At 40.3% G+C, this 22,980-nt stretch overlaps 1 protein-coding gene across 1 annotated transcript; it reads left to right on the top strand.

Moving 5' to 3' along the window:
* The first annotated feature begins 517 nt into the window (after positions 1 to 517).
* RAB32 (RAB32, member RAS oncogene family) lies at positions 518 to 22,078 on the top strand. The gene is made up of 3 exons (XM_083856048.1): positions 518 to 912; positions 17,811 to 18,088; positions 20,303 to 22,078. Exons 1-3 carry the CDS (start codon positions 684 to 686, stop codon positions 20,450 to 20,452), a joined length of 657 nt encoding a protein of 218 aa, XP_083712174.1. The 5' UTR covers positions 518 to 683; the 3' UTR covers positions 20,453 to 22,078.
* The last annotated feature ends 902 nt before the right edge of the window (positions 22,079 to 22,980 follow it).

Below are 22,980 nucleotides of genomic sequence, written 5' to 3'. Positions count from 1 at the left end.
AGGCCGCTGCAGGCCCTGCCATGGCGGGCGGTGCCCGGGGCGCAGCGCCCAGCGCCTGCAGCTTCCCCGGCTGGCTCCTGGGAATGGAGACCGGGAGCGAGCCCTGGAACCTTCCCATCGCCACAGCCCCTCTGTCTCATGGACCTCTCTGCCATAAAACTCTCTCTGCCGGACGGCGGGGAAGGAACCCGGGCGCTTTCAGAGACTCCACCGGGAGAAAACTTCTCTGCCGCCGCCACCGCTGGAAGCGAAGCACCAGAGAGCGGTCCCGGCAGAGAGCTGACACTGTCCCAGCCCGGGCCATCTTCCCAGCCCACGCCATGCCCACCCCGCGCTGCCAGCCCGCCCGAAGGAGCTGCCAAACAAATTCCCTCCCCCCCTGGCTCTTTCCCTTTCCCATTCCCGTTCCCCGCGGTGTCCCGGAGCGGCGGGGCGGGCCCGGCCCTCCCCCGGCCCCTCCCCCGGGCCGCTATAAGCCCGCGGAGTTTCCGCGTCCTGTGACTGCAGTCAGGTGGTGGCGGAGCTTCCCCGCTCCCTCCCGCCCTCTGTCCGGCCAGGGCCGGCCCTGCGGGGAGCCGGCTGCGGAAAGTTGGAGGGAAGTTTCTGGCTGGGAAAGTTTCTGAGCGGGAGAGCCGCGGCGCCGGCAGCCCGGGCTCTCCCCGCACTCCTCGGAGGAGGGAGGGATGGCCGGCGGGGAGGGAGCGGGCAGCGCCGTGCCCGAGTGCCGGGAGCACCTCTTCAAGGTGCTGGTCATCGGCGAGCTGGGCGTGGGCAAAACCAGCATTATCAAGCGCTACGTGCACCAGCTCTTCTCCCAGCACTACCGGGCCACCATCGGCGTGGATTTCGCGCTCAAAGTCATCCACTGGGACAGCAAGACGGTGGTGCGGCTGCAGCTCTGGGATATCGCAGGTACGGGACGGGACGGGCGGGCTGCTCGGGAGGGAACCTGGATCTCGGGGCCCGGCACACGGCCCCGGCGGGGAAAAGCCTCTGTGGGCTGGGAAATCTCTCTTCGTGTCTTTCGTCTTACCCCTGTTAGAAGCAACCTCTCATTCTTGCCTTTGAGGTGTAAGTAGAGGGAGGTCTTGATGTGGGAGAGAAGTTTTTCACTTTTTACAGGGCTTTGCTCTCTCCCGTTAGCGGACTTGGTGGGGCTCTTGGCTTGGCCCGGGGTTTTGTAGCAGTCCTGGAACAGCTGCTTTACTCTCACTGCTGGATCCAGGGCTCCCGGAGTGTTCCTGCTCCTCCTGACCCGCTTGTCTGGGCGGTGGTGGCCTTGGTTATTGTGGCTCCTGCTGAAACTAATTCAGAGTTATGGCTCTGTAATGCATCTAATGCACCATGCTTTACAGGTTAAAGGTAACTCAAGCAGCTAAAACTGTCCTCAAAGGAAGAATGCTTAAACTTTGCATGCTTGGAGTCACCTGGTTAATTTAAAAGTTGCTTTCATCCCTGCTGCATCGAGTGAGAGAATGGAACTTGTTATGCTTAGTTCTATATTCAATTCATAAATCTATGTATTAGGAACGTACTTTGAGCATATGGAAGCAGAAAAGTCCTGTCCACTTGTCCAAACCATGCATTATTACTTTTCTATATGTGGTTCAAACCTGTTCTTCAGCATCTCTGTTTCCAAGACTGCAGCTGTATACCTACCACAGTTAACTACACTTGTGCTGTGGTGTTAAATGCCTCAGAACAATCTCTGTTTTGACATGGTCTCATAAGAAGTCTGTCCCTCAGCTCCGTGATCACCTTGGTTGGTATTGCATATCTAGTTTTGTGTGCAGCCCAGATGTTAGCCTGCAGCTCTCCTCATCCCTATACCACCCTCAGAATATCTCCTTGGATATGAAAAAGCAGACTTTATTTCAAATGCTGGTGTTTGAACTACTGGAAGATACAAGGGGAAAATCCTGGTGGTTACTGTTTCCATGAACTTTATGCTTACCAGTGGAAGCTCAGAAAAAAGGAAGTGTGACATGTGGCTGCTGTAACCCTGTGACAGACCAGCTGTACCTCAGCTTCTGGTCTTTTTGCTCTAAAACGCTTCAAATATGACTCCTCAAACTGAAAAGCCTTCTTACTTCCATATGCTGAAATACACCACGGATCTTTCTGTTGCTGGCCTGTAGGACAAATCAAAATATTTTGTAATTGCTGTTTTGAAGAGCAAGTAAAATGTTGGCAAGCTTTCTCTTCTGATATGTTCCTTTTGTGAATCAGCTTTAACTTTCTGTGACTCAATTAACAGTATCAGTACGAAGTGCTGCAATCCTCTGGGTGTATTTAGCGAGCCTGGGGTTCCAAAGATTGAAGAGGGGAGGCTGTTGGCATCCTGGGGTTTGGCAGGCTGCCATGCTTGTGTTTGACTTCTCAGCCCTTCGTTGCTCAGACTTGGGTAGGCTGTGTGCTTTGCCAAAGCAATCTGTTTCAACAGGATAGGCAGAAACTTAGCTTTAACTTGTCACAAAGTTTGGACAGAACCTATTTACAGCTTAGGAAGTTCTATCAATACATCCATACATTAATGTCATGGTCCAGAAGGCAGTATTTTTAATTCTTGATTATTGCCCTTGGTGTATTTTTGACACTGCTAGGTGAAGAGTAAGTTAAGAGCTGCTGATAAATCCCTGGAGGCTTGTGCTAAATTGGTTGATAAATTAAATTGGTTGAAGAATTAAAATCTTTCCTGTCACTGAAATATTTTTCCTATTTTATAAGACTTTTGTATGATACCCCTGACTAATCTTTCCTTAGCAAAAAAAATAAAAAAGGAACATAAAACTGTTCTGCAGTTTGCACTCCAAACTTTTAGCCTAATCTGCTAATTTAGGGTATTCTGTTTCCAGAGGGTTGGTGGAATCTTGCCCAATGAAAAAAAAAACCAAAAAAAACAAAAACAAGACCAAGAAGAGACGCAATCTTGGTGATTTTTGATTGGGTTGTTCTTAGCCAGTGTGACAGCAACAATTTGGACTCCTATAGCACTTGACATCTGAGAGTTAATTAGTAAAATATAGAGTATTTTAGTACCCATAGTGGTATTTGATGGTCTTAAAGCTGCTGAAGTCCTCACCCTGGGATTGTGTTCTGCAGCTGTTTATGTGTACAATCAGGAATATTCCTAAACACCTGAGGATGTTAACAGATTTATATTGAAGTTATTAGTTAAAGAACTAGGTTGAAGATGGCTTCTATAATCACAGGCAATATTCTCTAAAGTGCTTTATTGAAGTGTAGCACAGTGTCTGAGCATGTGATAGTCATTCCTTTTTAACTCGTCCGCCCAGCCATCTTCTGGCTTTCAACCGCTCGTAGATAATTTTGCTTGCTGGTGTGTGCAGACAAACGGCTTTAGATCTCTTCAAGAGATCTAAATCTTATGGTAAGCAACGTTACATGTGACTTCCCTGCAAGCAATGTGGTGCTGGCACTCTGAATTGATTTTGATGCATTTTAAAAGGCTGTTGAATTAAAGTCTAACCCTTAAGCATAGAAAGGGATGTTATTTTCACTAGATCAAAGCTTGTCCGTAACAGTTCATCATAAGAAGCTTTCCTTAAAGAGCTGGGTGATGCAAACTAAGGTTTTGTATCTAAGTCAATAATAAGAACTGACCCTATAGTTCATGCATCAGCTAAAGATCATAATGCAGATACTATGCTGGCTTCTGATGTGATTGTAGGAAAAGTGATGAATGTTGTGCTGTTTATTGGTTGTGCAGCAGGTTACTGGATTACTTCAAATTCTACTGCTAGCTGAGGTTGATTTGGTTTGGGTTTTTGGTTGGTGGTGTTGGGTTTTTTTGGGTTTTTTTTGATTAGATAATTCTGTCAAATAGAGCATGACCGTGTTACACTGCTTATGCTTTTTCTTTTTTCTGCTGAAAATAGCCCTCTTGTTGTAAGGTACAAAGTAATGCAAATTCTTGCAGAAGCATCAAAGGGAAGGGGATGTAAAATGATGGAGGAGGAAGATTACTGTTGTGCCTAGATGTTTGTATTTCAGAAATAGTCAGGTGTTTTAGTTTTTAGACACAGGTTGTAACTTCTTGAATAAAGGTGATGAAAAGGCTTGAGAGTAAGACTGATCAGTCACTGTCAAGTTATTTTGGTTACAGCATAAAAGAAAGGAGCTGAACAGATTATATGCATGTTCATGCAGGAACTTTAGCTGTCCTTAGGCTTTATTCTTGGTTTTTTTTTTGTTTGGTTGGCTTTTGTGTTTTGTTGTTGTTTGTTTGGGTTTTTTTGATGTGTGAAGTAATGAAAAATATATTTCTGGATAAATTCTGAAAGTGTTAAAACCTTGATCAAAGGGCATAAATGATTGGCAAAATAAATAGGATGCAGGAATGAGTCATTGTGGTAAAGAGATATAATACAAAAATCTTAATGATAGGGAAGTGTTTTTATAGTCTATTTCAAAACAGTAGAGATTCTTACTTGACAAGCATGGTGTTTTAATGAGCACCGCACTGACCACAGCGTGCTCAGGAGGTGTATGTGGTATATCCATGAAGCTGTCAGGTGACATGGAAAAAATGCTTAAAGGATTCTCAGTATCATAGAAACTTTCAAGCTGCTCCAGTAAAACCAGCAAGTGTTAGCTGCTGCTTTTGTGCTCACGTTGACTATCACTGTCACTCACATCAGCCTGTATGAAGTGCAGTTTGCTGGAGAACAGGAGTGGTAAAGATCATAGATGGCTGCTTGAGTCTGGCTTCTCATGAAGAGTGTCACTAATGGCAACTGGTAGAAAAATCTGATTTTTAAGCTTTTTTTCAAGGAATTCTGAATTAACTTTGGTGCAATAGCATTCTTCTTCCAGGATTTTATTAGAATTTCTTTGTATAAATATTTATTAAAACTGAAGTAATCCTTTAACTGGCAGAGCATGGCTATGGAGTTGGCCAAACAGAAGAGGAATCATTGTACTTTGGTATTGTAAACAGGCTTTCAAGAGCTGAATGATAAAGCAGCATGTAGCATGTAAATTTGTTGCTAAAATCTTGTGTGTCTCCTTGAAAGGAACTGAACTGTAACTTGTTATAGGTATATACAAGTCGCCAAGAGGATGGAGAAATCAGATGAAGTGTTTTGGTTAAATACTAAATTGAGGAAGAGCTGGAATAACCAGTCTTTTGTGTGAAGACAAATGAGTGTTAAGATATGTGAGTCAATGTTAAGAGCAAGTTAACTTTCTAAGTAACTTTTAGCCTTATCTATAGGAAGTTATGAGAAATGGGACAGAGTACAGGAAACCATGGATATGGTTGACTTTAAAAGGCATTCAGGCAGTTCTAGCATGTGAGATAGTTTACTGCCATGTGAAAACTCTAGTTTCAAGCAGCACTGTATTCCAGTGAGTCTGCACTTGTGCCACTGGCATGTCATAGGGGCTGCCAAGTTGCTTCTGTGTACTGGGGCATTAGCTTGTTTCTTGAATTATGTACTGATTTTATTTTTTTTAAATAAGGTCTAAAGCAAGTGTTCAGTGATGTTAATGCATCCCTGAAAGTCTATAGGGAAACAACCAGAAAACTTCTGCTGTTCTGTATCCATACCTGGCTCTGTGCCAGAGGCATGTCCGCTTCAGTTGCTTTGCAGAGAAGTCTCTCCTAAGCACGGAGAATTTGGAGGCAGCAATCTCTAAAAGTAGTCAAGGTATTCTTGTAACAACTTGTCCTTAGCCACAATGCATGTTGAAGGGATTAAAATGGCAACTCTTGCAAAGAAACCATGAAAAAATTGCTTAGCTGTGTGCCTGGTACAAGTGAGCATAAGGTGGAGGCAAGACAGCGCAGGTATAAACTGCCCTCAAATGTGGGGGTTTTTTTTCTCACCACTGTAAATATTCTTAATGAGTGAAGCATATGCACATAAATAACTGCATTAGAAATGGATGCAGAACTTGGAGATCCAAGTTTTTTCAGAAACTTGTAAGTTTTCTGAGGTTGTTTCCCAGTTTATATGGTGATGGAGGTTCTGGGAGGAGCCTTCAGGTGGAGATTAGGAGTGCTATCATTTTCCTTACAGCTAAGGCAGGTCAGAAAGCTTCCAGTCAGGGTCAGGAAATCTTCTGTGTGATTATGCCTGCAGGTTTATGGAGATATGATTGACTTAATTTCTGACTGCTTCCTGCTCACACCTGTTTAAATATAAATCTCAGGAGAGAAAACGTACTTAAGAATTGTGCTTACTGGAAATGTGTAAGACTAGCAGATAAAGTTTGGGGATGGGAAGTGGAAGGCCTGATCACACATAGACAGAAGAAACAGAACAGAAGGCCTGAACATAGACACAAGAAACAGAATTGAAGATGTACTTTTCCTTTCTAGAAACCACCCCTCTGTGGGAAATCTTGTGTGGGTGTCCTTTCTTATGACTTTTCTGGAATAGCTGGATTGGGGTTATGAGCTTTCACATCACAATGACTTGCTGTGCTTGGAGCTCTACAGATAAATAACCAAATAAGTGCTGAATGTGTTAAACTTTGGTTTTTCCAGCTTTTAGACATCTCTGAATACAAACAGATTCTGCATGTTTTCTTTTTGGGGAATCCTGTTTAAATACACTTTTAATGAAATGTTATCGAGTGAGGTATGATGGTCTAAGGAAGGAATTTCCACATCTTATCAGTGAGGTACCAAAGCATTCATAATGGCAAAGGTTCTCTTGCTCAGTACTGTGTTATGTAGCCACTCAAAGTACTATCTATGTTATCATGGACTAAGCCTATAACCCTTGTGCTGATGGAATTCCATAAACATATGGGAAATGCTACTGTCATGATGTTGGTGTTGTAAGGTAGTCTAGTGTGGTAATTTTGATTATGCAAGGCAGGACTGTTCAGTTAAGTGGGAGAATTGAGACAGATGTTCTTTGAATGTATTGGAAATAAGCTTAGAATTTCCTCATAAGGTGTTTCAAGCTGTTTTATGAGAAATGGGGTTTAAAGATGTAATCCTAAAAGACTACCTGATCTAGTACAGGCTTAAAATAAAGTTCAGTGTATTTATCTTACAGGTACTTTCAATTTCTGTCAACAATGGAAATGCATTTAGTGCTTGAACTTCTGTTCACTATGGAATAGATGGTGCTTCAGCCTTATTTTCTAACAGATGTCACAGTTGCTCAGAAGTTTGGTGCTTCCTACAAGATCACAATAAACACTCTTTCCTAGTACTCTAATACAGAGAAATAAGGGATGGCTGGATAGGTGAACATCAAATAGAGAGGGGGAACCTACCTTAAAGGCAAACAATACCTAAATTCTTATGTGCAATACAGTAGACAGGAGAAAAAATAACACATAGAGCTCAACATAACTAATTTTTGGATTAGTTTATAAAACAAACTAAAATACTTTGTAGAAATAATAATCTTACATGAGTCAATAATAATCTTACCCACTTTTTTGAAGGCAAGTATTAAATTCTTGCCCTTCATGTAATACTGACTCAAGTAGTCAGAAATTAAGCTGGTTTGACAAGTCAAGCACTTCAGAGACAAACTGGTGCAGACAATATTGAATATATACTTTTCTCTTAATGTATGGCATTAACATGAATGTAAATCAAGCTTTATCAACTCTCCTTGCATCTTCAGAAGTTTCAGCTTCAGAGTCTTAGTGCTTAACCTTATTTACATTCCCATTTTGCCTGTTACCGGTTTGGTTTTCCTTAGGTGCACATTAGGACACGGTGTTACCAAAGTGCAGATCTGCAAGTACAAGTTGAGTTGGCAAGTGCTATAAAGGGGTAATTCTCAACTTATGACATCAAGCAAAGAAAACTATCTCAGCTGACAGGTTCCAGAAAAGGTATTAGCATGCTGTAAAAAATAAGATTCTTCCCCTCAGTAGTGAGTGAGACCACTGGATTGTCTCACAGTTGTCAAAGATACCCTCCATGAATTCCAGTGGTAACCATTGCTTTGCTTTTGTAGTCTGCTGTAAATGGGTCCCTCCAAATACTTGCTTCAGAAGTGTGATATGCCATGTTAGAAAGAAGTGATTTGCAGGAAAGGAATGTCTATTTATATTTTTGTATGGAAATATAGGAATACCTCTTGTGAAATTCTTGCAGATGTTAAAGCTAGCATGACCAGCAGTAAGCAGTGACTACAAAGCACAGCATGCTTCTCAAGCTACTGTGGTACAGTGTTCAATGTTCAAAGATCTCTTCTGGCTATAGAGACATAAGGAGAGGATAAATAGAGTGAAATTATGCTTTGAGAAGTGGTGGGATTTCAGGGCTTTTATAGAGCTTACTTACAAATAAATGTCATAACTGTCTAGAGGAGGCTGGCAAACTCTCAGTAGCAGTGGCTTCTACATGAGCAGATAGTTAAAACAAATGTTTCTTATTGTATGGATTTTAGAAGCTTTTCAAATAATAGGTTGAGAAGTAGCCTCTGAATGTCACTGCAAACAGCTTATGGGAACTTGTTCTTTAAATGCTCCCAGGCTAAGAGTGCTGGGTAGAGCAGAGTGGCAGCAGTTTGATACAAAATTCCAATCACACACAATGTGCCATGACACATTGACCATTTTAGAGATTAACATTTTTTCAGTCTCGTGATAAAGTTGTTCTGGAGACAAACTGACTTTAGAATTGTTCTCCTGTGTGCTGTGAAATGCTGTAGTGCCATGCAGCATCACTGTGAACCACACAGTGCAGCTCTGGCTGCAGGGCAGCACACCAAAAGAAATGGATCAGAGGGTGTCAGGCATGAAATAGCTTAACTCGGGCAGATTACTGCTTTGGGTAAGTCTTGTTAAAGCAAGGTAGGAAGTACCAATTCATGCTGTTGCTGGCACTAATTGGACTATGTCAACTCTTTTGAATACTAATGCAGGAGAATTGTTCCATACGTGCCAAATTTGACAGCTAGTTAGAAATTATTTAGGTTGGTTGCACCCTGATTTTCTGGAGAATGAAATCTAGTGCCTAAATAGGGACTTTTTTTTTTTTTTTTTTTTTTTTTTTTTTTTTTGCAAAGATGCAAAATACATGTGATGTTAGAGAAAACCCATCGGACTCTTAAGTGCAGGGTGTTGTCTCTCTACTTCTTAAGGACAGAACAGTAAGCTGTTGAAGTCAGTTTGGACAGTTAAATCATTAGATTAGCTCAAGACTGCAGGCAGCAATTAAAAGTCTCAGTCTTGCTGAAAAATTCCCAGTGAGGGCTGTGCAATTATTTGAGGGAAAATTTTCTGTCTTTATGGGAGAGAATGCATGCCTTTTCTATTAGGTTGATAGAAGTGATCATAGCTCCTGGTGGAAATCTGGTGTCTAGCTTCCAGCACTTGCCATCTCTGTGCTCTTGCTGTTTCACGGGTAGTGGACAGGACTGTCCTGTGTTAAAGTATAATGATAATAGTGAATGGAAGGACTAGTCATTGATTTTGAAGTTACATGTGGTAAACAAATTGTTAGGTTAAAAACTGGCTGTGTTGGGAAATGGAACTTTAAAGCAATCTGCCTCATAACACTTCAGAATGAAAAAGGACTTCTGTAAACATGTGGAAATACTTTGATGTGATCTAAATAATCAAAATTCTGCTGTACTTAAACTGATACTTGTCAGTAACTTTTCAATGACTATAGAGTCTCTCATACATATTGTGTCTGTACAGTATATTGTCAGTCATGCCTGTGACACTGCCTTGTTCAACAGAACTGCTTCAGCTGCACCCTGCAGCTTTCTAATATAGGCATAACCAGAGGATCAAAGGTTGTCTCTTACGAAGTGTGAGTCGGTTGAACAGGGATTAACTGGCTTTTGCCCTGAAGACTGTTCTGAAGCCTTTGGGAAAGGATTGGTGTTGAGAAGAAGTCCATCCAGTGGTCAGTTAATTTAGCCATACCACCCTTAGCAAGAAAGGGCACTAGCAGTTGTAATTGTCTGAGGCTGCTTTTATCTGTTAGAAACTCTAAGTATTGCAGTCAGTGAAGCTCTTTCTAATACTTGTCTCATATAGGAAGATGTAATATTCTAGTAATTCTCACTTCTTAGTCTGTGTTTGTCACCAGAACCACAAATACCACTTTTTCACAGTGGTGGAAAGTAAAAGTCAAGCTGGATGTTCTTTAACATTTACAGGTTTCTAATGTCTGCTAGAGCTGCTGCTGTCATAGAATCACAGAATGTCTTGAGCTGCAAGAGCCTTGAAGATCATCCAGTTCCAACTCTGCTGCCATGGGACTAGACCATGGGTTGCTCAGACCCCCATCCAACCTTTGGGGCCATTGGATGGGGCATCCACAGTTTCTCTGTGCAACCTGTTCTGGTGCTCACCACCATCACAGTGAAGAATTTCTTCCTAATATCTCTTATTTAAACCTACTCTCAGTTTAAAACCATTTCCCCTTGTTCTGTCCCTACATGCTCTTGTAAATAGCCCCTCTCTGTCTTTCTTGTAGGGCTCCCTGGAAGGCCTCAGGTCACCCTGAAGTGTTTTCTTCTTCAGGCTAAACAATCCCAGCTCTCTCAGCCTGGCTTCACAGGAGAGGTGCTCCAGCCCTGTGATAATCTTCATGGCCTGCCTCTGGACTCACTCCAACAGGTCCATGTCTTTCTTATGTTGGGGATCCCAGAGCTGGATACCACACTTCAGTTGGAGTCTCTCAAAGGTGGAGCAGAGGGGCAGAATCAACCTCCCTTCACCTTGCTGGCCACACAGCTTTGGATGTAGCTCAGGATAAGTGATTTTTCTGGGCTGCAAGTGCACATTGCTGGGTCATGTCCAGCCTCTCATCCACCAGCACCCATAAGTCCTTCTTGGCCCAGCTCCTGTCAATCTGTTCATTCACCAGCCTGTGTTGGGACCCCAACCCAATTGTAGCACCTTGCACTGGGTCCCGTTAAACCTCATGATATTCCCACAGGCCCACTTCTCAGGTTTTTCCAGGTCCCTCTGGATGGCATCCCATCCTTCAGATATGTCAGCTGCACCACTCAGCTTGGTGTCATCTGCAAATTTGTCTATGTCACTAAATAAATGCATAATTCAACACCTCTGTGGTTTTAACATGTGGCAACTTTACACTTATAGCTTAAATGGGTAAGACTGAGGGGTGGGGGGCCATATGGTATTATCAATCTTGGAGTCTGTCTACTCTCAATCTATGGCTGCTGTCTGTGAGGAAAAGCAGGTAGACACACTTGAACGTGAGCTGGAATATTGATAGTGGTTTGGTTAGCCTACTTCTTGCAGAATAACAGATCCAATCTAATTAGGTAAGACAGTTCTGGGACAAGATGTGCTGGTTTTGGGAGATGGGGGATAGATGTCAGTAGTGGTAACTCGCCAGTAACATGTTTATATATCTCTCTAAAAAGGAACTTCAGTCAACTAACACCTGGCCCTGGTAATGCTAAAATGTATATTAGATGTCTGGAGAACTGGGAGATTCATCCTCAGGGCAGTTCTGGATATTTCCCATGTTGTGCCAAACATCCAGCTGGCATCCAAAGTGTGGTCTTTCCCTGCCTGTGGCTCTTGAAGGGCCTAGGTGAGTTTTTTGAAAGTGACAGTAGCTCTAACTCAATTTGAGGATTGAACTATGTTCCCAACCATTTTGGGTGGTGATTTAGCTTAAATCTATCTCACTGAATGACAGTAACTTTACTGAGAGTTGGAATTGTAAATATGGAATTGTCACTCAGGTGTTCTTGGGAAAATAAACTTTTCCTTCAACTGGTCTTTTTTACCATCTACATTAAATAAAAGCACAAATGTCTCATGGTCCTGCAAATGGATTGAATCAATTTAATTGTGGAGTTTGGCACTGAAGTTTAAGTGGTGGAACTATGCCTGAACACTGGTCAATAAAGTCATTGATAGCATTGATAGCAGCTAATAGCAAGAACCTACAAGCCATAGTGTTGGCAGTCAGAGTTAGTCTGACTGTCCTTGAATTTTGGTACAAGTGACTATTAGTGGTCGTGGTAAATAGTAGATCTGAGAATGCTTCTCACAATGCAAGGAGATTTTTTTTAAAGTATTTCCAGACTAAAAAATGGTTTATTACAATCAGTCACTATAGTTTACTAAGCATTCCATGATGCCTGTGATCACTGCACTGTATAGTAACTGTCGATAGAAAAGCAGAATTAATGAAATGTACTAGTAGGAAGCTACTTCTATGCATTTTGAGCTAACTGAATTTGGCTCACTAGATCTGTTGGTCATTTTGTTTATTACTGCAATTATTGCTGGATTAAATTTTTTTTTGGTTGGTTTTATAGGTTAAACTTTTCCTGTGTGGCTTATTGTTGAATTTTAACTGCCTTTTTAACTATATGATTCTCATCTTCAGTGTTCTGAAGGAAAAAATTAGTAAGAGAATCTTGACTCTATTCATAAACTGAGGGCTTTTTGATATTTTTCAGGCTTTTGACAATTATTTGGTCCAGGAAAAAACTGCCTAATTTCATTGCTGTGATCTTCTAGATAATAGCAAACAGCTTGGGAGTGAAACTCTTCAGCTAGTTGTACACTGACTTTTGGGTGACTGCAGTCAGGACTATATTATCTATAGTTTAAGGTTTTTGATGTAGAACTGCCAAACTTGTTACAATCATATGTTGAGCTCTGGCTACCCATTAAGCTAATTGTCCTGTTAAAGATAGCTTGAACTAGCATTGCTTTAATGAAAGAAACTACTTGTTAATTTTTGCAGTTGTCAGGCATTTATAACCCTTGGTCATCTATCTCTTCCTCATCAATGACACAGCTTCTGGAGGACTCCAGAACTGTTAATCTCATCTGAAAGAGAAAAGCTTGAAAGACCTTTGTCCAGTTGTCTATCAGTGTTCCTGGTGAGATATTAAGGTTTTAAATGCAACTAACACAATTTTCTTTTGAGTTGTGTGGCTTCGGATAAGGTAATGTTTGGATTTTTACATGACAGGGGATCTCTTGCTATACTGTTGTTATTGACAGGGTAATCCAACATTTACCTTCATAGCAAAAAAGAATAGCTGGGGAAACTTCTTCTAGATGGGCCCTTTTACTCTCTTTGAGTAAGTTCTTGTTAGCTGATGTAATACCCATGAGTTAATAGGCAGTTTATAAGTAGTCTGGGGGAAGGAAGCCTAACAGATTCATTATTGTGCATATCCAGCAGTCATTTGTACGTTTATTTTAGCCCCAATTCCCATCATGTAGGAGGAGTTACAAGTTGAAATAATGAGTGAAATAATAGGAGTGTAAGGTACCTTTAACTAAATATACACAATAAGTCACACTGCTGTAATAAACAGAACTAGTGTTTCTCCCTTACACTGGGAAAGACTGCTCCAGAAACTTTAAAATGTACTTAAAGGCAAGGTTACAATGATAACTTACCTTTTGCACTAAAAGACAAATATAAAGGTTCTAATGTCAACCTGGCTAGAATTCCTTTCATGTAGTTTTTAACTTACAGCTCACCCCCATTACAATATAAACTGGGGAGTGTGAATAGCTCCCAAGTTCTAATGCAGTTTTAAACTCAACTTTATCTCTGTGGTGCTGCTGTAGGGAAGTGTATTAGTTCCTGATGCATGTCATTGTGCAAATATTTCACTTAAGGTTGTTGCAATTACTGGAAAACATGGTGACAATATCTGCTGAGTCATTTCGATATGAAAACTGTGGTTAGAGAATGCAGAACTTTGCATTACATGAAGTCGCTTCCATATGTCCAAATTAAACTTCTGATCCTTGTGACTGTCCTGTATCTTAGCTCCTAATTTACACCTGAGCTACTAAAACACAAACTGTGCTTTAGTGGTACCATCAGATTTATGCCTAGTCACTGGAGCTACCAGAATGATTCATCTTGTGATGTCCTTTCTATACTCCTGTACTAAGCAATTAGTTATCTTCCTCTATTCTTGCTCTCTTCTATATCAAGCTCTCTTCTTGCTATGGTTATACAAACTGGAGATTTTAAGTCTAGTTTAATCTGATAACTTTTAGCCTTTTTCTTCTCTGGAGGTATGATACAGTACACTTTCTGTACTGCTCAACACTCTTGTCACATATGGAGAAATGACTATAGCAAATATCTTGCTGCACAGAGGAAGGGGCATGACAAATCTCTGAACTGTGCATGATAGAAATTGAGACATTTAGTTTTAAGAACAAAGAGAATGATGTTCAACCTTGAGAATTTGGAGGATTAGTGTTTTCTAGTTTGATTTTTCTGTATGAGGGTTTGTAGGTTTGTTTGGTTTTGGTTTTTTGGTGAGTATTTTTCTTTTTGCAAGCAGAAAAGCACTTGCAAAATCTCTGCCTGAAAGTCCTGTTAAATTTTCAAAAGGCTGTCTAGAATGCTCTGCATCTTCGACAAGAAGGTCAGCATGTGCTTTGTCAGTAATGACAAGGTTGTAAAGAAAGTCCACTCCATTTAAACTGAATTTTTTTCCTGCCTAATGCTGTATACCTTTTACCAAACAAAACTCTTACGTCCTGGGCAGGCCATGTTTTATTGCTTCTATCTTTGTATGAAATGCAGTATATCCATCTTCATTAGGCCTCCAGACGGGATGAAAGAGCAGTTGTAAAGTAGTATTCAGGTCAGGTTTATTGTTAGTGGATGTGAATTCTAGGGGTAAAAACAACTGGTTTGGGGCTTGGGTTACTCTAGAAAAGGGACACACTCATACTGGGCTGTATTTGGCCTGTTAAAAGGCATTAATCTCTAAGAATACAATGCTGTTGAGCTTGTGTGTGTTTAAGGGTAAGAGATAACAAATCTTCCTAAAGCTTAAATCTAGTAAGTAAAGATAGAAACTTTCATGCTGATAGGCACATCAGTTTTCTACTTTCACCCAAATTTAAACTGTGGAAGAATATGTATTGATGTTTTTCTAAATCTAAAACTCATACTACAAGAGATAAAAGTTGCTGGAAGTAAGAGTTAAAGCCAAAGCCCATGGTTTATACAGTGGCTGCTCTAGAGTACCAAGCAACGTACAGTTCCATGCTGGCATCCATTCCCAGCAGAGCTGCTATCTTACACTAGGAGAAGCCACTGTACAAGGCTAACCTTGGCTGACTCCTCAGGTTTGGTTCTGAGCACTGCTTTGTAACTTTGTTTCTTTGGAAGCTATATGTAACACTGTACTAATTTCACCTTTTTTGTACACCTTAAACGTGCTGTTGTGCATGTTTCAGCAATGGTTATTGCTATAGGCTAGTATGGCCACCTTGCCCAACTGTTTGTCTTTAAAGCTTTTTTGGATAGGAGAGCAATAGGCAGGAAGGGATTCAGTCAATGATAATGTCCTTCACTGTACTCAGTGAAGCCTTGTTTATGTACAGCATGCACAGCTAGCTGAGAAATAATCTTTTTGGCAATTCCTAAATAACTTAATTTTTATTTGTAGTGATCATGCTCTGTCTACTTCTTCTACCTTCTGGTAACAATCTAGCAACCCTTCCTGCAAGCAGTCAATACAACTTAATTTTCTTACGTAAATGTTCATCAAGTGTTTGGAAAAACAGCCTTAAGTAAAGCCTGCAAGCCTCCCAGCTCTCCAGCAACTGAATAGGGAGGACTAATGGGACCATTTCCCTTGCTGCTTCAGATTCATGTTCAGTCTCATGTAAATAGCAGCAAGTGGTGTTCAATTCTGGACCATTCCAGGGCTCTGTTGAAGAACTCTTTCTGTAGAAGACTGAGGTTGGTACAGGGCATTGTAGACCTTGAGATTAAACTGTTTTGTGGGGCTGTCCTATAGTGTGAAGGGATATATCCCTGCATTGGATACTAGAGTCAGTGCTTTAGTATAATCCAAGGTGTTCCCATGTGGCAAGAATTTGTGGTGAAACTAACAGCTAAACAAATGGGGAAGCTGAGAAGGAGCTCCTCAACTTGTTGTGCCCTGTGCAGTGACTGGCTAAATGCAATTAAATTTGACTGTTTGGAACTCCATTAAAAAGAAACAAACTAAAACTTCCAAACCCAAAATCCCTACATTCTAGAGGGTAAAGCTTCTTTAAATGTGGCATCATTGACATGCAGAAGTAGTAAAAGGCTTTTGATATAACTCTTTCCTAAGGGTACTTGATTAGTGGGAACAGTGGTCAGTGGTACAGTTTGTAGTAAGGCTAAAAACCTCTTTTAGGCATAAGAGTCCAGGCTAGGGAGACAGTGTGAATAACTTGTGTACTCTGCTTAGGAGAATTCTATTAGCAGTGTGGCTTTTCCAGAGGCATAGTCACAGAGACACAGGCTTGGTGCCTCACTTGTTGTGTGGTCTTAAAGTCCATGGCACAAATGCTGCTTCAAAACTTGAGTTTTGAGTATGGAGGTAAGAGCTTTCTTCTTGGATCCTGCTTGTTCTTACATGAGATAATCAGCCAGTAGTGGAAAAAAAAAAAAAAAGTGTAATCTCCATTCTGAAGAATATACTGGGTAGTGATGCTGTTTTCTGCAGCATCATAGTTTAAAGTGAACAGACAGAAATAAAGTCAGCTTCTTTATAGTTCTCTGGAACTTTACTGTGGCTGCTGCTGTTTTCAGGCCATTCTAATAGCTTCTTAGGCAGCCTATTCTGTAGGGAATGAGCTAATCATACTGTGAAGTACTGATATTAAAATGAGCCAAGTGAGCTGGAAAAGCACACTGCTGAACAGGATCTCTTTTCAACTTCCTTCATCTATTGAATTTGTCTCTTTATGAGAAGGTGATAACACACCCAGTTCTCCTTGTATGCTTGTCCTTCAAAAAGGTGAATTTGAATGTTTATAAACAAAGGACAGCTAGGTTTCCAAATGTAGCTTTTCCTTTTGTGTTCTTAAACCTCATATGCACAAAAAGATAAAAGCTTAAGTGATGATACACTGCAAAACTAAATTATAGAGTTCAGGGTCTGCTTTTCCCAGTGAAGACTTCCAAACAAAGCAGGAAGCTATTTTAGTAGCCCAGACTTCCCAAACAATGTGCTAGGACTTGATACTGCTAGACACTCAAATGTAAACACACTGTGATAGTCTGACCTTTCAAACAGAAGAATAAGTCAACTGGCACACTCAAATCTACACTTCAAGTATTCTGGCTAAAGTAGTTGTACTTAATAAGAGAAGGCTTTGTTAAGTTTTCTTTGCTAATGGGCAATTGATTTTTTTCCTGGATTTTTGTTATGAATAATTGTATTTTACTTGTTTTAAATCCTGGGATTGCTGTAGAACTTCTATAGTTGAAAATTAATTAATTAAATTAAATCTTAGACTTAAAAACATGAAGTCAAAGTTAACAGGTTTAGCCAGAACTGTTAAACTAGCTGTTCCTTTTGAACTTGTCCCTAAGGACTTCCCTAAGAAGTCCCTAGGTGACTTCTTTAGAAGATACTTTGAAGGCTGTTAGCCTTGAAGCTTGCAAAACCCCTTGTTGCTCATCATTCAGCAAAAGGCTGAGTTTTCTTAAGTCTTTAGCTGAAGCAACTAGATTTAGATATAAGCCTTAATATTCTTTGATAAAATAATGATTGGTGTATAGCTGTGCTGGTAGTGTTTTTAGGCATTATTTCTCAAAGAACTCTAGTCAACAAATAAGTTTTAACAAAAATTCCCAGTGGTAGTTAGGACTGCAAACTACTTTAAGCATCTGACTCCCTATGTATAGTATATGTAATAGCTGTTACAATGAACTTACATGAGATAAAGGAGGTGATGTTTTATGCTCTAAGTGACTGGACACAAATGCTAGACTTCTGTGAATTCAGCTGGTACAGTAGTCCATTTACACTGAATACAGTTCATGTTTCAATATAAATACACTCTGTGACTGTCCTCTCTTTCAGGCCAGGAGCGCTTTGGAAATATGACCAGAGTGTACTACAAAGAGGCAGTTGGTGCTTTTGTGGTCTTTGATGTCACAAGAGGCTCCACTTTCGAGGCTGTTTCAAAATGGAAGCATGACTTGGACAGTAAAGTACTACTTCCCAATGGCAGCCCCATCCCTGCTGTTCTCCTTGCGAACAAGTGTGACCAGAAGAAAGATGGCAGCCAGAATCCCTCTCAAATGGACCAGTTCTGCAGAGAAGGTGGCTTTGTTGGATGGTTTGAAACATCTGCCAAGGTGAGCTTAATAGAAAAATATTTTTAGTCTCTTGAATATTGGCATAAGAAAGGCGAATATAATCATGTAGGCAATAAAGTTATGAAGTGTGGGAAGTGGCAATCAAATTCAGCAAAATTTGAAGTGCTAGCTTCATTCCTGAAGATGAGGCATATTTGGTTTAGATTAAAAGTTATTTTAAATTCAGAGCACCTTGAAACTATCTGGAAATCTTGATTATCTGAGTTTGATAATTTTTTTCATCTTGCCTGCATGAGGATCAGTCATTCTGTAGATGTAAATACTACTAAAGGCTGATCAAGCTCCCCAAAAGATACAGGCAGTCTTTAGGTGCAGATTTGTAAATAGTATTTTCTGTTGTCACTGTTTTATGTAGGAAACTTCAAGATTTGAAGTGAACAAAACTATTTACTTACTCATTACTACCTGCCCACAGTGTTGCTAAAGCACTTTTCTATTTTATCAAGACTGAACTGGAGAAAAACAAATTGTTCTGTATAGTAACTTAAGTTAGGAAAGACAGCTTCTTTATTCAGTTAACTTTGAGTAATTTCATGTATCATACGGTTTTAGTCTACAGGCTTTTTGTCAATGCACAGATTAAACTGGCAGCAGCTTAGTTGGAAGTGAAACCCAATATTTCCTTAAAGCTCAACTGATTGTTAAAATGAAGGACTCCTCTAGATGAGGACAGTGTGGCTGACAGACCAGATTACTGGTCTGGCTGATAAATCCTTTATAAAGTAAGATAAGCCTCAAGGTCCCACTTTTCCCTTGGCTTGCCTACTTCCTTTAACTGCTGCTGCTGGAGTGTTACACAATGATGTTTAGACAATTCTTAAAAAGCAAAGAGTCTGAGAAGACTATAAGAAACAAAGTAACAAGTTGCTCTTTGATTACTTTACGAGAAGGATACACAGTTAAAGGAATTAGTTAAATTAGCTAGCAATTTGTTTGCTAGCTAAAAAAAGATAAATTGGATATTTAAGATAAAAAGATATTTGGATATTAAGATAAAAAGATATTTGGAAAGATATTTCCAAATTCACCCATCTGTTAGTAAAACCTATTTTTAAGGCTCTTTATATTAAAAAAAAAACCCACCAAGATTCTGCTTTGGTAAAAGTTTTCCCTGAAGCTTTACCTGCCTGTAATACTGCTATGTATAAACTGTATTATGACTTAAAAATAAATGCAAGTAACATTGGAAAAAATCTAATGTGAAATTCTAGTTACAACTTGCATTTTAGGTGGCATTTAAGACAGGAAAATGCAAAACAAGGTTGTTGCAGAGAAAAATCCAATAAGATCTAGGTTAGGTATTGACTTGTGTAGAACTCTGAAGAGTTGTAGTAAAATAGCAAAAATTTAGGATGAGTGTCTTATTTTCTAAGCATACCAAAAGAGTTTATGGTTTTAAGTCCTGCCCATTTGGACATCCTATTAATCTGGTTTTGCCTTTTTGTTGGAACTGATAATTGGATCTTAAGTATAGTCATCAGTAATATACTGGGCTGGTATTTCCTTTGGAGCCAAAGATCCAATCCAAACATGGCAGCCCTGTGCTGCCAGATGGCCCAGCCAGATCCAGCCTGTGGCCAGAGACTCCTTGGCACTAGGCCAGCTTGGACCCTCAGAAACTGGGATATTCTGGCAAAGTCCATCTCTAAGTATCCTGCACACATACATTTCTTAGAGTGTATGGGAAGGGACTTTTCAAAATACGTACAAGAATATGTAGAGTGGCTAGATCAAGCACTTGGAAATAGTTGTGATTTTGAGGCTCATGGAAAAGGTCCCCTTACATAAATAAGTGCATTCAAATTCCATCAGAAACAGAAAAAGGCTCTAAAAGATGGGACAGTATTACAGATGATGTAATTGCCTAGAATCTTTCCTAACAGAGAAATGCACTTTGGCATTTGTGGGTCTTCCAAATGCAGGTGACACTCATTTCCCTGACTGCCTACTAGATTAGAATAAGAATTCAACTTGTAATATGGATGAATAATTTCGTCTCCAACCTTTCTACTAACTTTCTAAAAAAAAAGAGTGATAGCAATGACTTCTTGCATCTAAACTATTTGTGTTCTGCTGATGAGACTGAAGAATTCTTTTCTTTTTGGACAGCTTTTTAATAGGAAAGTGTGATTGTAAATAGGAATGTGTGACTTTCAAAAAGATCACTGACTTCATTTCTTTCAACATTTTTAGGACAACATCAACATAGACGAAGCTGCTCGATTCTTGGTGGAAAACATCCTTGCCAATTACAAAACCTTCCCTAATGAAGAGAATGATGTGGGGAAGCCAAAACTGGACCTAGACCCATTGAAAGCAGAGAGTAAATCACAGTGCTGCTAATGCTACCACCATACAGTAAATGTGATGGGATGAGCAGCAGGACTTTGCCTTAAATCAAAATGCTGCTATGGTGCTGCGTTGTGACAATCCATATGGGGTGTCTGGTACTATCTGAATTGGTGACTTGTTTGGGTGTTTACATATTCTTGTTTAGCATGAAACTGAGTATCTTGTGAGTTATCATTCCACTTCCTTGAGTGTCTGCATCTAAGTCTGCATTAGCGTCTTCTTACTTGAGAACATAAGGTAGTGTTTACACTCCTGAAAGGAACAAAGACAACATTCAGTGTCTAGTTTGCTTCTAGGACATATGCTACATTCCAAATAGGACTCACTTTTAGCTGAATAGACTCTTGCACCTTTAAAGTAAACTTTTTTTTTGTCACCATTTCTGTCCCACTTGAGCCTTCTCACTGGCACAGTTGTCCCTATTTATTATCCCCACCATGAGGATCTGTCTCATTGCTAGTTCTCCTGGATCAAGACATCCTAGAAATCTTGAAGGGGCCAATGACAGATGGGAGGTATCTTTCCTAGTGTGATCACTAAGAATGAGTGGAGTAGATGGCTTTTACCACTGAGTAAAAACAAGATGGGTAAATTATTGTGGTTTAACAAGGGAAAGATGTGGTTATAAGAGATACTAATAAAAGTGCATCTCCAGCAATTTAAGGCTGAATATTTTCAGCTAATACTTTACATATGAAACACACTAATGAATAGATTGGTACTACTGGCACATAGTTATGTTAACTTCACCCCTATGCACATCCAGAAATAAACATCCAGTAACTTTTTCATGCACTAACACTGAAAACTTTACAAAGAGTACAAAAAGTTTGTGTCTTACTGTCCTGTGATGATGAACTTGCTTCTTTTTTCTTCTGTCTAGAGATGGTTCTGAATACCATGAGCAAGGAGAGAGGTCTTGAGGGAAATAGCTTAATTGGGTCATGCTAGTCTGTCAACCTTTCTGCCCCAAGCTCTGTCTTTGTCAGTTTTAGAACTCTTTCGATTGCTTTGAACTAATGGACTGGCTTACCAGTTTGTAACTGTATACTGAGATGCTTGTTTCTTTGTTATAACACTTATGTATTTTTGGCAGCAAATGAAGTTCAAAAGAATTAGAGGTATTTCATGGTTCTTGAATGTGTTCTGGAACTCTGGCTCTGCTTGGCTTAAAGGCTTTGAAGCTTCTCTTTATTTTAAGGGTTTCTTTTGTCCTGTTACCTCATTGCTACTGACTTCAGAAGTCTTACCTTGCTGGGTTTGGTGGTGCTGATGTTTAGGTAAAGCATCAGAATTAGGTATATGCAGGGTTTGATATACTTTAATCTATATTGAGATTTCTTAGGCTGGCTTTTTTTTTTTTTCTAAAAAGTAATATCCTTTTTAAGAGTTAAATAAATATATTTGGGCATCTTTTGTGTATTGGTGTATGCTTTGAGAACATGAATCCTCACATATGTTCTACCCTATACTCAAATGCTTTCATTGACATTTGAAAACAACTTTATCTTTTAGTATGTGCTATGTTAAAGAATCATTTAAAATTACCGCAGTAAAGCTTGGCATAAACTAAAATGTGTGGAAAACAGACACAAACATTTTTTTTTCAGTATAGGATTTTCTGATGTAGCTTAACTGCACTACTAAAAAATATGAGCTATTCCAAGCTCCAGAGTTTTGTTTAAACTGTGTCAGGCCTGTTGAGTTGTACCAGCTCCTTAGGTTGAACAAATCTTTGTTCCTCTGTAATAATTAATCTGTAGGGAATAGTCTAAGTATTCCTGGAGACCCAGTACTTGATGTCACCACAGAACAGGTGGATGCCCAAAGCAGTCTGTGACTGTGTGGAGAGCCCATCCTGGAGCAGGCTCCTGGCAGAACCTGTGGCCCCATGGAAGGGCCCATGCTGAAGCAGTTTTCTGACAAGCCTTGGGATGCTGAGGGGAATGCACACTGGAGCTGTCTGTTCTGAAGGACTGCACCCCATGGAAGGAACCTACACTGGAGCAGTTCATGGAGCCAGGGGAAGAACTCACATTGGAGAAGTTTCTGGAGGATTGTCTCCTATAGGAAGGGCCCCATGCTGGAGCAGGAGAAATGTAAGGAGTCCTCCCCTGAGAGGGAAGGAGCAGCAGAGACAACCTGTGATGAACTGGCTGCAAACCCCCATTTCCCATCCTCCTGTACCACTGGGTGGAGAAGTAAAGTTAAGCTCAAGAAGAGGGGAGATGTCTGCAGGTGTTTTAAGATTTAGGTTTTTTTCTCATTATCCTACTCCAATTTGACTGGTAGTAAACTAAACTAATTTACCTCAGTCAGGTCTCTTTACCCATGAGAGCAACTCATGCGTGATTGATGCCTGTTCTTACCTCAACCCATGGGCTTGTTGTTGTATTTCCTTTCCTCCATCCAGCTGAGAGGGAGTGATACAGTGGCCTTGGCTGGCACCTGCTGTTCAGCCAGGGTCAACCACCTCACAGACAAACTACTTTGATTGAAACTTAAAGAATTGTTGTTTT

This window comes from Zosterops lateralis, assembly GCF_965231275.1.
Source record: "Zosterops lateralis genome assembly, chromosome: 3".
NCBI classification, from domain to species: Eukaryota; Metazoa; Chordata; class Aves; order Passeriformes; family Zosteropidae; genus Zosterops; species Zosterops lateralis.
This window is presented reverse-complemented; position numbering and strand designations above follow the sequence as displayed.